The sequence below is a fragment of the Rhipicephalus sanguineus genome, chromosome 9 (genome assembly GCF_013339695.2).
Source record: "Rhipicephalus sanguineus isolate Rsan-2018 chromosome 9, BIME_Rsan_1.4, whole genome shotgun sequence".
NCBI classification, from domain to species: domain Eukaryota; kingdom Metazoa; phylum Arthropoda; class Arachnida; order Ixodida; family Ixodidae; genus Rhipicephalus; species Rhipicephalus sanguineus.
Genome location: NC_051184.2, coordinates 59,587,476 through 59,605,815, shown reverse-complemented (window position 1 = coordinate 59,605,815; position 18,340 = coordinate 59,587,476). Strand labels below are relative to the sequence as shown.

The 18,340-nt window shown below is 45.0% G+C and overlaps 1 protein-coding gene across 1 annotated transcript in view; it reads right to left on the bottom strand.

Annotated features, from left to right (window-relative positions):
- Positions 1-1,300: 1,300 nt before the first annotated feature.
- Positions 1,301-18,340, bottom strand: part of LOC125759934 (gastrula zinc finger protein XlCGF7.1-like) — a 55,933-nt gene continuing 38,893 nt past the window's right edge. The window contains exons 4-5 of the mRNA XM_049419440.1: positions 17,889-18,288; positions 1,301-1,443 (exon numbers count right to left, since the gene is read on the bottom strand). Coding sequence (XP_049275397.1) covers positions 1,301-1,443; positions 17,889-18,288 — 543 coding nt within the window. The remainder of the gene's footprint in view (positions 1,444-17,888; positions 18,289-18,340) is intronic.

Here is an 18,340-nt window from a genome sequence, read left to right as displayed (position 1 = left end):
AAGCGCTAGCCAGCACGTGGTTTGTCTGCGTTACGCCAAGCTTTTACAGCATACGGCAGCCCTGACCCCTAAAGTGCTCTGCACGTATCATCATCTAGGCGGTCGAAGAACAAGACGAAGAAGTCTTCTCCTTGGCGCGAGCGCGCGCTCAATATGTTGCAGATGGCTATGGTAGGTTTTAGAAAGCGGACGGTCGCCAATGGAACTGCGGACAAAGCCCAGCGCAAAACCTGCTTCGCATCCAAAATGACATAACGTAGCAGCTAGTCAGGTGCCATGTTTTCTCGAAAACCCTGCGACACGTTCGTAGTGTGCGGTATTGACCGAAACCGGAGAACGATAGCTAAGGCAAACCATACTTGCTACTACTAGCAAAAACTTAGCATCTCTAGGAAAAGCTTAGCATCACTTGCAAAAACAAAAAAAAAGTCTAGGTCGAACACTAGCTCCGCTGTTTGTTCCAGCGTTGCGCCCCTAGTGCAAGCTGCGGCTCTTTTTTTGCACAATATTTTACGAACGCAACAATGAATGTTAGTTAACCGCCTCAATTTTTCTGATATCTTCAAACACCTGTGGGGGCCTGGACTGTGAGCAAGCGTTATGCTGACTCATTGTGTCCTAAGCAGCAGCAATCGTTGCAGATCTTCACTCATACGAACGTAAGACAATGTGATATATGTGTGTGGCTACTGCCGTCGGAATCTTTACCACAAAAACCTCGGAGGGATGCTGTAACGTTCTCGCGAGGTGTGATTAGATACGCCATCGCATTCATCCCAGACACTGCATTTCTGGCGATTAGGCGATAATGTAAAGTATTTGCGCGACAAATGTGCCAGTATCGAAAGTAACCGAAGGTAATACACATGTAACGCTTTGCAATAATTTAAACGTGATACCAATTGGTAAGGAATCTTCAAATGTGTTGAAGTTGCCAGAAGGCCATCTGATACATACGGCGCAATTTGATGGGCTGCCAATGGTCTTCTCGTACCAATCATTCAGCATGTCAATCCATTCCTTGTCGGAACTGCAAAAATGAACGTAAGTATATGTGATGAAGTGTCAGGATTGGGCCCAGGACCGCTAGCCAAGGAGCGATAGAGGCAGGAGTGCACGCACACACAAATATATTTACAGAGAAAAATGCAACTGATAATTAAGTACCACTGAAAATTGTCTGTCCCATGCAGTCCTGTACTAAATGTGTCTCTGAATGAGGTCTCTCGGCGTGTTTAGCTTGTGACTTGTTGGACGCCGATCGCTTGTGGACGGCGCACCGCCTAGCTTGTTGACGTCCTCAACGTGAGTCGTACAACGCCATGATACGGCCTTCTGCAGCAGCAGCAGCAGCAGCAGCAGCAGCAGCAGTAGTAGGGTAGCGAAAGCTTGGTAGCTCCGCAGCAGCTCTCAGCACAGCGGGCTCGCGGCAGCCACCCCGAACTGCAGCAGGAACATCGGCCCACAGCAAATCGGAACTCGCAGCCGCTCTGGATGGCAGCCAGAACAGCGAAACCACGCCTGATACCTGGGCCAGTCACCCAGCCGGAGTCCAGGAACGGTAGAGCGCCTTGAGGACGTCGCCTAGTTCCCTTGATCGGACGTTCAGCCGAGAACAGTCTGTCCTTGCACGCCGCTTGTTTGTTTGTTTGTGGGTTCCTTACATTTGTCTCACACTCACAACGGGGGATTGGCCATGAAGCCGGCGGTTAATGTAAATTGGGACATTAAGTAAAAGTGATGGAAAGGGAAAGTGGCTTTTTTCAAATAGAATAAGGTGATTTTTGTGATAGAACAAAAGGAAATAAAGAAATAAATAAGATTTTTTTAGGGAGTGAGAAGCAATAAACTGAGAAACAACGAACTAGCAAGGTAATCTCTTCGTGTCACCCAAGAATTCGCAAAGGGCTCCGCAGACGTGTCTGCTACTATATTCCAATAAAGCAGCCACAAAGGAGAAGATATTTAGAATTCTTTGTGGTATTCCTATTTTTAAAAATAAAACTTCAAAGTACTTTTTCCTTTGATTTTTGAAACGGTGACAGGGTGCACGCAGCGCTGCCTCGAACGCTGTCACGTGCTTCCCGACCCCGTGCGCTCTTCCTCGTAGTCTTCTACGGCGATCGCGCAGCTTCCTCTTCGCTCTTCCTCTCACAGTATACAATCTGATACAGTTTACACCGAGCTGTATGATAACATTCGATGAAATGTTTCTCCAAAATAAAGCTTGTGGGGAGAAAATGGCTTTCTTGTTATGTAACGTGCTACCTTTACTGTGTCAACTCAAAAGTTGCGTCATTCTGCCTGGCAACAGGTCAGTGGTACAAATGGGGTATGATATACAGTCGAAACCCACGATAACGAATTCCCGAGGGAGCGAAATTCTCACCGTAACGAAATATTTTCGGAGCACCGGCGAACGCCCATAGGAGTCAATGCATTTTGTAACTCGCTACTACGAAAGATATTCATACCGCATTCCCTCATTAACGAAATTTTTGAATGAGGAGTGCGCAAATAATCTACTCTCGCAACATTAACTACGTTCGAAAACTGCTGAAATGCATCCATGCTACACTTAAATTGTGCAAAACTATCGCTACAGCGCACTTGAGAAGCAGCCGCCATCATTGTTTACAAAAAAAAGACACAAAGCTGGCGACAATGATGATGATGATGGCTTGCCGACACCTGCTCGTTATCGCAGACTAAGTAGCCAAATCCGCATTTCTCATGGAGTTTCGTTCGTTGGCTTGGCTCTGTGCTTGGCTTTGTCGGCTTTGCGCGTACATGGTCACGTGTGTGGAGCCAATTGTGGAGCCTTTGCTTGGTGCAACGTGAGCTGTGTGTTGCGATTGCTTCGTCCGATTTCGCTGCCTGCGAAGATGCCGCCTCCAACGAAATAGCGGAAGTTCATCACGCTGGAAGATAAGGCTGCAATCATCAGTGAGGTGGAAAAGGGCAGGAAAAAAATGGACATGGCCGAAGAATTGGGCGTTGCGTGCAGCTCGCTGTCCACGACTCTGCGCTGATCCAACGGAGCCGGAAGAAGGTTCGCCTGTAGGCGCACGTGATGACGGTACTGGTGACAGTGCAGTGCCGCCGTCACTGACCAGTGCATGGGGCGAACTTTGTGCCGCGGCAAACGAGATTCCCGATCGAGAGGCATGAAATTGCCGCATGGTAAGGCGCGCCGAAGCAAACTTACAGACTTTTGCAAATAAAATGTGTTTTTTGTAAATTCCATGTCTTTTCTGCCTCATTCTCGCACCAACGAAATTCCCGCAAGAGCGAAATTTTGTGCTTTCCCCGCCGATTTCGTTATAGCGGGTTTCAAATGTGGTATGAAAATGACTTATTATACTAATAATCCCCCCTCGATGTTTTATCACTAGGGCATAGGTGACATCGATGATCAGCCTAAAGGATGATTGATCTGAATGTGATAAACATCTTACGTGCAACTTCGTTCAATGAAAGCACTTAATAGGCGCTCACCCCGCACTCTCGTCCAGAATCACTGCGCTGCTTGTGCAGGGTTGTACTGTGTCACTGCTGCAAGCTGACGTTGTGAACAATGGTCTTTGGGCTTCTGGTGTTACTCCAGGCCGTATTTGAAGGTCCTCACTGTAGAATACAATAACACATTATAGGAAAATTAGACGCAAAGCTTACACTACTTCCTAACAGCGCTACATAAAAGAATAATATTTAGTGCAGCGCAAGTGACTGCAGACGTCTACCGCTTCTTTTCGTCTTCGACGGTTCCTTGCCAAATCCGCGTTATCGATGCACTGTATAGTTACTGCACATGCTCCACACCTTGACTGTTTAAAAAGAACACCAATTTTCGTAAGTTATTTTCCATCGGAATTGCAAGGGGGCGGGGGGTGTGGGCTAGCACCACTCTGGAAACGACCCTGTGTAGTGGCAAAACCATTGAATCGCACTATGCGTCAAAACACGTGAATTGCGCGACGAGGGGGCGGTTTAAAGCTGCCCACCGATTACAAAGTGTGCAGCTGCGCAGGCGCGCGTTGCACCTTACGTAGGGGTTGTGGTTACTCCGACAATTTCCAAAAGGAAGAATTGTGACGTAGTGGGCCTTCGCAAGTGTGCTTGCAGTAGACATTCTAGGATGGTTTGAAATGGCCAAAGTTAAGCGGACAAACATTCCTTGCGGCACGGGTGAATCCGATGCGCATGGGGGCAGATTACGCTAGCGCGTTTTACTGTTGAAGTTCAAGGTCAGGCGTCCTCGTGTTTGTTTTTGTGTATACTGCACGTCTGCACTGTCACTCACACGGGTACCTACCATTCAGAATCCAAGTGCCAGCACAGGCGTCCTGTCGCGCTCGCCTATCTCTGCCTCAGCCGATTGAAAGACCACATGTCTTTCAATGGACTGACTGTGCAGGCTTTCTGTAGGGTGCCTACATGTACAGTCCGACATCCGCTTACACTCATTCCTTCTTTTCCCAACACGATGACACTATATCCGGTAGGAGCACCTGCAGCCAGCCGGCGTTACGTGTTTTAGGCCTCGTAAGGCCAAAAGTGTGCGCTGGCAATGTCTCAGAAAGCGATGAAACAAAAGGCCAAACGTTCACACTTTCGCACGTCGTAGCGCGCATTCGGGCTACGTTAATCAATAGAAATGTTCGACGAGAAGCTCACCTGGCATTGTCCGGAGTCGGGCTTGCCTCGTTTGTTTGCTGAACAACTTGGTTGCTGCCGCTAGACGCAGAGGAATATCGTGGCGTTTGTCCTTCATCGGCCATGTCTGTTGGTTACGTGGGCACTTTGCAGACACTGAGCCCGGTGGGAAAGGCGCGGGCAGACACCTACGAGTGCCCAGCGCTAAGTGCAGCGGTGCATCCTTTGCCAAAACTACATGTTGTCGAGATTTGACACAGCGCATGCGCATTCTAAGCTTTCCGTGTTTTGAAAAATAGCGTCCTAATTCTCTGTTTTTATCGCAATGATTAACAGCCTTGGGTGTCCACGTGCTCCTATATCACGCCTAATGATATTTCCGTCTGTTCTTTCAAATTACACAGTGGGGCCACGCTGCTTATCACGAGCACCAATGAATAGAGAATATTTGACGGAATATTCTTCTGGCAGCAGTGGCTACTTCCGCCATCTAGCTGTTGGCGTAGTTGCAAGATGGCTATGTTCCAAGTCTCGAACGCTGTCTACATATTCTTCCCCGAACTCGAAGATTGAACATTTCACTCCATACCGACTGAGAACATAAAGTACCAGAATTCACAGCTGGATTAGTTAGTAACAGTTCTTAAACTTCTTGAAAAGTGCGCAAATTCCGGTAGGTACAAGAGACGATAGGTCTGAAATGGCCACATGGGTGGCAGGTTGGCAGCATGTAGGAGGGCTTGCATTAACAGCGAAGGTGTTCTGAGTCGAATAATTCGTGTCCGATGTTGGCGTAACACAGATGGCTCATTTTGCGGGTATATGCCAGAGAAATTAGGTAAATCCCAGTAGTCACTAAAAATGAAGAAAACATGTTGCGGTTGGGAAGGTGTTGAAACTCATAGGAGATAACAAGAGGGAGAAGAAGACTGCGGGCACCGAAGGCGCGCGCAGAAGTAATAATAATATCCGGGGTTTTACGTCCCAAAACCACGATAAGACTACGAGGGACGCCGCAGTGGAGGGCTCCGGAAATTTCAACCACCTGGGGTTCTTTAACTTGCACCTAAATCTAAGTACACGGGCCTCAGACATTGTCGCCTCCATAGAAAATGCAGCCGCCGCGGGCGGGATTCGATCTCGCGATCTTCGGGTTAGCAGTCGAGTGCCGTAACTTCTAGACCACCGTGGTGGGGCCGCGCGAAGAAGTAATAACTAGAATAACAAAATAAGAACCACCTTGCTTTCGTTCGCATTGAACGCAGTTGTCTCGTCTTGGTTGAGAATGACTGCCAGTTGGGAGTGTTGGTAAAGATTCATGATGGTGAAGCGCTCGTCTTGGTTCTACGACATTTGCGCTTTTGGAATGGTCAAGCTTCCTCAGTCTTCCGATGAAAGAAGCCGCTGGACATGAGGGTCAGCGAGAACTGACACGAGAGCGGGCTAACGCACGGCAATGGCTAGTGTGGTATTAGAGTACAGGTGGCGAATGTACCCACTGACGTTCAGATAACTGTAGATTGTCATCCAAGAAACATTTCTGATGACGTTGCCGTTGACGTGCAACTTAAGCGAAGGCTTCTTTGTAAACCTGCGTATAAGAGTGGTATGGTTAACATGCAATGAAACTATACTACCACCTGAACGCTTCACAAAGAGTGTTTAATAAAGAGCAGTAATACAACTTGTCTGAAAGTCTTGCAGAACATAGAAATGCGATAGCCTGACTCAGGGAACGCCACCATCTTCGCTATTTCCTCAGTGTCCGCGAAGCGGTTCTGGTTGAATTATTTGCAAATAATATTTAGTTGCAAGTCGAAACTTCTCTTGTTCGTGTATTCATCTGCGGTGTTTTCAATAAGTTTATCAGAGCGTCAAGGCAACTTAATGGTCGCCTCTCACACTACGGCTCCTCATACGATGCAAGAGAAATGGTCCCCGATTGTCTGAGTGGATGCATTACCAAACGTGCAGCAGGATTTCGCCTGATACGGAGTGTGCATGCTTACTACTTTTGTTTATTCGATAATTTTGCTGATGTTAATACCAAATAAATAGGGACAACTTGAATTTGGATGCAAAACTTCTGAGACGGCGTTTCGAGTTTTATCAAACGTTCTTTTAACACGAAAGTGTTTTATGACGGGGTCCTCCACGGCTCCACTGGCGTATTTCAGTCACGGATATAATGTTGTAAAATATAAAGACTAACAGATGGCAAAGAAAAAAAAGCTGGAAGAAAAAGTTCCCTCACTGGGAGTTCCCTCACCCCTCGCAACGCAGCGCGCGGCGCGAAACGATTCGGCCACAGACGGCACCTTCTTTGACAGGCTAACAGCGAGCTATTTATATACACCATTTGCCGGTGGCGGTACTCAGAGATCGGTCGGTACATCAGCGTGTTTTCGTTATCACTATCCAGATGGCGCGAAGGGCTCGAAGAGCGCGCTTTAAAGGTCGTCGCCCCACGCGGATGAACGCGCGCCTCTACAGGGCGTGGTCGCTCGTGCACTTATCTCGTGGTGGCGGTGGTTGGTACGCATTGTGGTCTCTCCGCAAGTTTACGATGAGAGCACGAAGGTCACTTCGCTCACTGCACGGCCGCTTTTGCCAAAGGAGCGCGCTGCTCACTCAGAAAAAAGTTACAACTGTGACAGTTCGCGCTCATCCTTATGTGTATGTCGGTTCCGTGCGTCCTTTCTGCTCGAGCAGCGCGTTGCAAGTTTCGAGCTGTTTGCCGTTCTTCGCGTGACATTACAATTCGTTGCAGCAGCATTCATTCCTTCGCGCTTGGGGCAAAAGAATGCACAACAAACGCTCAACTACGTCTGTGAAGACACGTTTCACTTTCGTGTTATACCGATTCCTATGACAGAGGGATCAGCCATGTTTTTTCCAGCAACCCTAGCATACTAGCAAAATCTATACATGCGTGGTCACACCTTTATTCGTTTTTAGTCGGTTTATAATGACGCATAGAGGGTGTCACGTGTTGACGCCCTCACGTGCGCTCACGTGAGGCTTCAAACGCTCACGTGTGGCCTCAAATTAGGCGCAACACGTACGACCAGAAATGACCAAGGTAGCGCGTTTATCAATTTTCGCTCGATACTCAACTTAGGTTATGCTATCGTTGCGCCTATTGGGAGGACAACACATTTTCATCGCAATACTGCTAAACTTAAAACTTAATGACTTTAGTCGTAAAATACGAGACAAAAACGCGAAGCGACGGCAAGTACCTTCCAAGAGTTCGTTAAATTCAAATTTGGTGAGCAGGAACGATTGTTTTATTAGACACGATATACAGGCGGACTTCTCACTAATGCTGCCAGCTTACTACGGACGTAAATGTATGTATACTTGCGTATGGGATTATGTGCCAATTGAAATAAAGACAGCGCGCCTGGGATCGAACCCGCGACCTCCATCTCCGCAGTACCATAGCATAGCCACTAAGCTACAATTCCTGTTCGCATATCTGGGCAGCAATCACCAAAATGTAAAAGGCTGTCCTAGAATTCACCTTCTATGTTAACGATAAAAAACGTCTCGTCAGTAAAACATGCATCCTTTGAAATTCATATAATGCTCACAATAAGCGATGCTAAAAATCGAAGACGAAGTTTGAATTGCAAGGAGACCGAACCCAGAGCCTCAGTTTATTTCTTGGAAAAACCGAGTCAAATACATTTTTCCATTCGTACTTCAGCTTTAGTCTTAAGCAGTAAGATTAGCCGATATGTATTTTTCAGGATGTTAGTAGTTAGGTCGACGCATTCAGGCAAGCTCAGAAGTACGGCGAGATATTTTCAGATCCTCAATCCAATTGCCTACGTCCTCAGTGCTTTTTTTCCTAACGTGCTTCTGCAGGTTTCGTCTCTACTTGTATTTAGCCCCGCATTGCTGGCATCTAAACTGCCTTGTGTCCGTATGCGTTAACTTGTGACTGTTGAGATGGTGCTGACGGGATGCGTCCGCAAACACCACACGCATAAGGCTTCTCGCCTGTGTGAGACATGTAATGCCTTTTGAAAAGGCAAGGGTGCTTGAACAACTTGCTGCATGCAGGGCACCGATGTATTTGGTCAGTCACGTTGATGTCGTTATGGTTCTTGAGGTCAGCAGCACAGGTGAATTCTTCCATATTGAAGGAGCACACCCAGGTTTTATCATCGCCGGGTTTCCTTGCCGCTCTGTCAATGCCTCGGCGCTGTCTCCAGGCTGGCTGAAAGAGGACGATTAGGATACATTTAAAAATTTCGCAGCGAAGCCGTATATGGCTAAGGCATATCCGTCGTCCGCGGGCAAAAATTGAAGATGATTTTAAAAAAATTCTCTGCCATATCCACGAAGTGCAATGATGTTAGAGGAGCTTGCTCGGAGATGATCGGGTAACCCGCGAATCCTCCGTACACATTCCTCTACCATCATATATAGACGTGACAACGTTGTTATATATGCATACATACACAATGTTTATTAATTTACGGATGGATGCACTATATACATTTTGATTAAGTATATATACATTTGGATGAACTATAAACATTATATATATACACAAGAGATGTTGTTTTACCAAGTTCAAGAAGGGCATCCCTCGATGAGCTTGGGGACTCGTTTCCCTTTAGAGATGATTGCTTTATGATCAGTAAAGTACGTTGCTAAGGGATCATCGACAATGGGACGCAATGGAAAGTTCGAGAAGGCAACATCGATACAGGTGTCTCTGATGGTGGTGGGACGTTTACAGTCGTACGATACGCATCGCAGAGCGTAACGTGACATCATGTGTTGGACTAGCCAATGGCCTTGCGTGACGTGAACGTTCAGATCTCCGACGAGTACGAAGGGACCACGTTTGAACTCGGTGCTGTATCGATACATTGCCTTCTCGATGCACTTGGCGACGTCTCCTTGTGACAAGTTCGGTGCCAAGTACATGGCCATGACTACTATCCCGTATGAGAGCTTCACAGCGGCGTGCTCCCCGTTATGGCTGCGGCTGGTTATTGGCAACGCGATATCTACTCCAGCTGCTGCTGCGTTGCGAGCCCGTCGCGCTGCTGCCTTGGCTGGGGTGTTCATGCTGCGGGAGCGGCAACGAAGAGTGTTCGCTTAGTGAGCTCCCGGCGAAGAGAAAGTAAGCGAGCCAAACGAGAGGCGTGCCCCTCGAGCAGTCAAATAACTAGCGCCTGCGCCGAGCGTGGTGTGTGCCGCCTTGAGCGGCGGCGCGCCATCCAGTGAGCATTTCTTAAATCACCGGAGAGAGCGCAGCTGCGCTCCTGGGGGGACCAATGAGAAGTAGTGTACACGCCGTACACGCCGACGGGCACGGAGAAGGCGCGAGCATAAGAAGCTTGGCGAGCAAGCTCCTAAAAATCTGGAGTAGGAAGCTTCAGCAACACATTGTCGGCAAATGTGAAGCCACGGTGTGACACTGGTTCATCTCGGAGCAATCTTTTCGGGTGGTGCTACTTATAAAAGGCTTTTGCACTGCTCACGTAAACGCCAAGGTTATTATAAAGTACGAGATCGTTGTTCCTGACGAAAGTAATCCATCGAAATGAGTATTGATGAGTTGACCTTTAATGAAACTTGCTGACAATTTTAGGCATCTTAAGGAAATTTGTAACGCAAAACCGCACGTCGGGTACTCTCGGTGTCCAAAACAACGCCAGGCCTGTGCGAAAAGCTCAGCACAGTCACAGCGAAAGCTCGAAGAGCGGCATTTCTAGAGCCTGTTATAAACTCTCTTGTGGCTACTAATACAAGCACACTAGCAACGTACCCACTACGCCACCAATCATAATTTTTATGAAGTTGGGAAGCACCCACCACAACATTATGCGTCATTCTGCGGAGAAGCGAGGTACCATCTGTATTGCAATATGTGCACTTTCTCGATGCGTCGGCTCATGACGACGAATAATTATGACTGAGCCTTTTGTAATGGGTTGGAAGCTTTAAAGTACACACTAGTTACGTAATTCGTATTGTGTGACGCCCGGTTGTTATTTAACCCTCACACTACGCTTTATAACATACGTAAACGTGAGAAAGAGAGGGACTGAGAGAGGGAATTAACTTTATTGAAGACTCTGAGGAAATGGATCATGGGAGCCCTGTTGGCTTCCTTGGCAACCAAGAGAAGTACACTTGCGAAGAACGCAGTACGCTATAAATCGTCATAATTTTTTTGAAGTAGGGAAGCAGCCACTATGCAATTTTTTATCATTCTGCGGAGTACCTGGTACTCGCTAAACACCTTTAAGGTAACTTTGTTGACGCTTGGGCTGATAACGAAGAATAATTATGGCAGAGCCTTTTGTAATGGTTTGGAAGCATTCAACAACCCACTCGTTGCGCGATTCGCATTGTGTGACGCCTGGTTACAGAATTCGCGTTTTGTGACGCTTGGTTGTTACTTTACTGTTCTACCACGCTACATTACATATGTTAATGTGGTTCCTTCCGTACATGAAGCCTGTATAGGGTCTTTTTGCGAAGCAGTTTCAAGCACCGGCATGGCTCTGAGGTAGAATACTGGGGTCCCACGCAGAGGAACCAGGTTCGAACCTCGTTCGTCCTGAAAATCTTTTCTTTTTCGTTTTTTTTCTTAATTAGAGTGATAGTGGTTACGGGCACCGGCGGCGGCGGCGGACAACTACGGCGCCAAAAACGACCCTTGTTGTGATCTCATAACAGCTTTCGCTGTAAAACGAGGGCAAAGGACAATTTTCCATTGGTACTTTCATAGCGAGGGCTTCGTCCATGCAGACGTGATGCCTTAGGTAGCATGCGCGAGTTGATTGGTCAGCCACCACCTCGTGCGAAGATCACGTGCCCCGTGACGCTCTATAGCAAAAAAAGAGTGTTCTACACACACCGCCTCGGCTACGAGTGGCGCTGGCTAACACTCTCAGGTATATCAGCCGCACCACACATGCGGAAACAGCACTGCCTCGCATAATCCTGACACGTCGAAAACGAGGGCATTACAAAGCCATTTTTAATCCAATAAAGCAGTAAGAAATTCCAATTCAGACATGCGCAAAACAATAGACGTGTCACTTATACACAACTCGCCTTTCTTATTTGTCCAAAAAGCTTGCAATATTGCCCGGGCCAGGGGAGTGAGAATAGTTAAATTTCATACAGCAGCGAATTCGAATCGAATAGTGCCGAGTAGTGGCCAAAAATATCGAATATCGAATCGAATATCCAATACAAAAGATTCCATTGAAAACTGAAAGAACAAAGTAATGAAATCTGCTCATCTCCTCCAGCATCTAACGCGGTCAGTCGCTGCTACTGATATACTACAGATTGTCACGCAGAAACACAAGCTGCTTCATGATACCTGGCTTCAGGCTCTACTCGCCGTGATGTTACGGTGTTGTCTGCGGTTGAAAACAGGCGTTCACTGGACACCTCAGTAGCAGGGCTGGAAAGGTATCGCAAAGTAATTTTGGCGACACTTGGACACAGAGCAGCTCCAAGCTCTTTCCATTGCTTCAAAGGAGCATCTTCATCCAGTCAGCAGCTGCACTCATAACCTCCTTACGGCTAAGAGAGGGTGATACGGTAGCTAGCTCCTTTTTTTTCTTATGGTCGCGTAATATTGCTCATCTGACAATGATAACGTGCTTCGTTGTCACGGGTGCCCCGGGCCCAGAAATCTTCTGGCGGCCGTTCACAGCAGAGCTTTAACTACGATCAGAACGATGAGAATTTCTAAGCGAGTGGTGTGGCGCTGCAGAGCCGACTGCACTTTGTGAACGAATTCTCACATGCGACGCCAATCATCAAGGATTTCGCGGGCCAAAGTCGGGTCGTTTTAAGAACTTTGTGTCTTTCTTTCGGGAGCGAAGTTTTGGAGGGCTTGACAGTTTCCTCCTATGTGTTTTTTTTTTTGCGCGAGGAAATGACATATTCTACTTTAAAATGAACATGCGCTCGCTTTTGAACCAGGTTATCCGTGAAGGCTCTGAAGAAAGGCTTAGTGTAACTACTTTAGCGTTAGCTATAGATACCCCACCCTAACAATGTTGCAATATAACCCTCGGTTCTGCTTTAGGTATTCGCCTTGTCTAATAATGTAAACTTCGAATGCTAGCTATTCGAAATCTGAATTATTCGACTCGAATTCGAATGTTCGCACACCTCTACTTGACATACTTGGTTTATATACATATATGCATATACTATACGTGTCATAGGAATCACGCAGACCGCGGTAGATTAAGGAAGAGTACGACGTTCGTTTGTTTGGCACAGTCTATTTACTAACGTTTCGTCTGGTGGACCAGACTTTGTCAGCGCTACAAGTACATACATCGGAATGCTTTTTTTTAAATCAACACCCTTAGATTAGATAGTTTCGTTCAAGTTATCGATAGTAAAAATGATAACGAAAATAGCGGTCGCACTGGGGAAACTGATCAGGCCGCACTCTCATGAACACCTTCCCCAGTATAGAATAACAATTTTATTCACTGAAAGAGATGTTACATAGCAGCATAATATACAGAAGGAGGTCCCAAAGCTCTAGGCTGCAAGGGGACCTCCTGTGCTAATTAAAAGAAGAACAATCAATTAATAGCCACTAGCTAACAGGAAAAAAAATAATAAGTATGGAAGAAGCAATAACAACACTTGATAGCATATGAAATAAAATATGATGTCATAATATACTGAATTACATGTGAGAATTTAAACAAACGAGATAATCAATGTAATACAAATGAAAGTACAACAAACAAGTCCAAGTACTAGCATGTAAAGGGGAAAATTAGAACTCATAAATTAAGTATTGGTTATACTGAGTCTGATATGCGAATAATAATAGTGAAACAGAAAAAAATATCAACTCACGTGTCACAAAACGGCAAAATTGCAATACCTTCATAGATATCAAAATGAGTGAACTTTACTGTGATATAAGATTAAATTAACATCAGTGAGAGCAAAATAAAATCGATAGACAGCATAAATTACAAACGATTAGTTACAAGTAAAGTAAATACGAAAATAACTGCTGTTTAAAACTGCCAATACTACAAGACATATTTACGTCACTCGGATAATGTTCCAGAAAGTCATTGCCGTGAACCCAGATTTATACACTTGTTTGTTTGTTTACTTGGAGTACCTTGAGGGTATGAGATACATCACAGAAGACAGGGTCATGCATTGCAAATGACAATAAAAATGAAACCGTACGCGGAAAAGTTATATATACAGGTAAAATACACACAGTTATACATTCCAAGTAGCTCACACACAAGTGATAATAGGGCAGTATTCTGACATCAGCTTAGATGATTTAAAAAGCACGGGGAATAGCTATGTCCGTTACGGAAGCAGGTAACAGATTACATTTCTTTTGGGTTCTGGGAAGAAATTACAGGGAGCCTTCAGCAGTAGAGAAACATGTAATGTTAACCTGATGCATGCTATCAAGCCGATGTCATGGAAATGGTGCTTAAAGTATCAACAAGGATCGAAGAGCAAGGTTGCGGTATTACAGTTTTTGATAAATACGAATGTGTGATGGCCTCTTGAGGCTGGGTAGAGAAGGAAGATTAAGAGCAGCTTTCATTTCTGTGACACTAGTGCTGCGATTCGTTTGGTCAAATGAAACATACAGAGAGATTGTGTACTGTCTGAATGTTTCGCATTTGTGTGATGTTATGTGGATCCCACAGAGGCGAGTCGTATGTGGGATCGGCAAACGCAGGCGAGGTAATATAGTGGTCTTGTGTAGAATGTCAATAACACACGTTGTTTCAGCTGAGGTGTCGAGTCAACACGGCCGGGTGTTTATTCAGTCATCGGATTCGTAGGGTCGGAATCATCGCGCAACATGTTCGCCGCCGGTAGCAATAGCAAAACGGCCGCAGTCCAGCACATAAACTTTCACGTGGTCTGTCGGATGAAATTTGTGAACACGCACGGTACCCCTCTTGAAACACACGTGATCGTGTCCTGCTACATCGCAAGGGGTATCTAGAAGAGTTAGCAGTTTATGGAAGAGGCTTCCTAATCCTTTCTTCACATCCTCTATTATAGTTACTGAGATAATGTTGATTTTTACCACTTCGAGTTAGATATTGAGAGTCAACGCACTCGCATATCTGGACGAGAGGTTTTCCTTCATTATAGACCAATGTTCCATGAAGATCAAGCTCGACTGTAATTATACCTTAAAGTTGTATGTCAACTGTGCGTTCTTGTTGCTGTGCTGGAATGCACTGTCAGCCAACGGGAAAAAATAGTTAAATCTACAGCTACTAAGCACTCTGTTAAATGAAGCGGCAATTATGCCAAACAAAAACTTGCCTATCTCTTACTTAATGTCCGGCCATCAAAAATGTTTAGGGTCCCGGAGTGTATCATACAATGAAACGCCTCATAACTTGTCTCAAGTGCCACTAGCCTTATTCCCGGAAGATAAAAAAGAAAAACATGTGAGAGATAAGTAAAAAGAGCATATTAACCGCACATATGCACTCTGTTGATCGTCATAAAAGAAAAAATCTGCCAACAGAAATTCACATCAGAATTCAGTAATCTGCGCACCCACCGTTTCCCGAGCTCACATTTCAATTCTCCGGCTACACAGAAAACAGTGGTACTGCCAGTTCGTATTTAACAACAAACATTTTCTGTACAGCTACGTGCACTTGCGACATTACTAGGTGTACGAAGAGGACATACTCAAAATAATCACCAGTATTCATCTGCACTGAACCATTGCAAGTAGTTCTAACTATAGCATCAAAGAAAACTATGTAACGTTGTGTACGACGTGCATTTCAGTAAGGCGGTTTTCACGATGTGTAAGACACGCTTCTCAAAAGCATTTTTGTTTAAATGCGAGGTGTTTCTTAGCGAACTTCTGCGACTTTGAACGTATCTATCTATCTATCTATCTATCTACATCTATCTACATCTATCTATCTACATCTATCTATCTACATCTATCTATCTACATCTATCTACATCTATCTATCTATCTATCTATCTATATCTATCTACATCTATCTATCTACATCTATCTATCTATCTATCTACATCTATCTATCTACATCTATCTATCTACATCTATCTACATCTATCTATCTATCTATCTACATCTACATCTATCCTATCTACATCTATCTATCTATCTATCATCTATCTATCTATCTATCTATCTATCTATCTATCTATCTATCTATCTATCTATCTATCTATCTATCTATCTATCTATCTATCTATCTATCTATCTATCTATCTATCTATCTATCTATCTATTTATCTATCTAGCCGCCTACGTTTTGCGCTCTCCTGGTTGTCTCTTTAAATTAACTACGACTGTGGTCTCCTGGCCATTTTGTTAATCGGATCTATGCCAACATTGCTTTCACATAATACTGTGTGATAAACGTAAACGGCAAGTCCTAAGTGCAAATCATGACACGCATTTCCTGTACAGCCGTATTTACCTGACATGGCCTCAGGCGCTCGCAGCCATTTAAATAAATGGATATATACCAAAATTGGTATGACGAGACATTGCTGTGTGACGACCATAAATGACAGGTGGTAACATGAAAATCATGATATGCATGTCATGTACGGCATGACTTACATGTCACACTCATGGTGCGCTCGCGGCCGTTTCGCTAGCTTGACTGCTGCCAAATTTGGTATTGCGTGACGTGACCGTATGACGAGTATAATTGAAAGGTGATAACACAAAAATCATGACGTGCACGTTATGTACGGCATGACTTACATGCCACGCTCGTGGTGCGCTTGTGGCTGTTTCGCTAGATAGATATACGCCAAAGTTGGTATTGCTAGCCATGACTGTATGACGAACATAAATGAGAGGCATGAAAATGTTGAGGTGTACGTCATGTATCGCATGATTTACACGCCATGCTCATAGTGTGCTCACTGCCATTTTCCTGGGTTGATATACGCCAAAACTGTCATGGGCGACCTGACTGTATGACGAACATAAATCACAGGTGAAGGAAAGAAAATGACTTTTAAGGGCTCGTTTTTTTGTTTTTAGAGACAAATAATGAGAACTAATTGATGAGTTCTCAATTATAAATGACAGGTGGTAACAGAAAAATCATGACATGCATGTCAAGTACGGCATGACATACATGCCACACTCGTGGTGCGCTAGCGACCGCTTCGCCAGCTTGACATGTGCAAAATTTGGTATTGCGTGACGTGATTGTAACGAACATAAATGATAAGTCCCAACATGAAAATGATGACATGCATATCATGTATGGCATGATTTACATGACGCTGTCTTGGTGCGCTTCTGGCTGTTTTGTTAATGAATATATGCCAAAATTGGTATAGCATGCATGAGCGCGTGACGAACATAAATGAAAGGTCATGCATTGTATATGGCAGAATATGTGTTTCATTAGCATGGTATATACCAGATTCTACATGCATACATTCATGGCAACATGCAATATATAGTGAGCTAGATGTTATGGCATGAATGACTTCATTTGCCGTAAAGACGAACAAGGCGATGTGTGCAGCTTTTCGCTGGCTGCTTCGCATTACATCGATTCCCAGAGTGCGCGAGATCCGTCGCCGAATTTTGTTTTCATTTTTTAATTTTAAGAAAGAACCGCAGTATTGCATTGCTTTTCTCTAACGTCTTGAAGTAAACGTTGACCTATACGACTCACCTACAAGCCCAACAAGCCCAGGTGTGCTTGTTGAAGTGTGAGGCTCGTTACATATCTAAAAACGTCACCTAACCAAAGAGTACGTCGAAAGGAGCACTTATATTGATCCAAGGTTCGGTATCCCAACATTCTATTGTGCTCGAATGACTGATTGCACATTTCGATGGTGAAAGGGATACACAGCCATGCGAACATGCAGGGGCCCATGTGTGGTTGTCGTTAGGTAAGGGGTAAGTTAAATTTATGAAAATATGGTCTATATATTGCGCGTAAAATTCAGCACTCATGTCCATCGGTGGTTTTTGTATTAAAGCGTTTTTTTTTCTACGCGAATAATGATTGCACACTTCAGCAGTGAAGGGATACTGAGCGACGTGAATGTGGAGTTGCTCATTGATGCATCGTAAGTAGAGGTGATATTGTTCCTTTTTCTACAGGCTCACGGTTTCTTGTTTCTGTGCGTGCGTTGGTGCTTTTTAAGATGTGACGATGTGGTTGATGAATACTCACACATCTTGCATTTATAAGGCCTTTCGCCCGTATGAGTACGTTCATGTATGCGAAGATGTCCTTGCTGGGTGAAGGACATCGTGCATGTCGTGCACTTGAAGGGCTTCTCGCGCGTATGAGTGCGTTCATGTATGCGAAGATTTCCTTTCTGTGCGAAAGACATTGTGCATGTCGTGCACTTGAAGGGCTTCTCGCCTGTGTGAGTGCGGCGATGTCTATAAAGATCTCCCTGTCTTGAAAATGATTTAACACACATGTCGCAATGATAGGGCTTGACGCATGTGTGAATGCGGTGATGTACATCAAGGTTATCCTTTCTTGAAAATGATTTACCACATATGCTGCAATGATAGGGCTTCTCGCCCGTATGCACGTGACGATGTATCGCGAGATGATGCTTCTTTTTGAATGAATTACCGCATAATTCGCGCTTGGGCCTTCGTTCCCCTGAT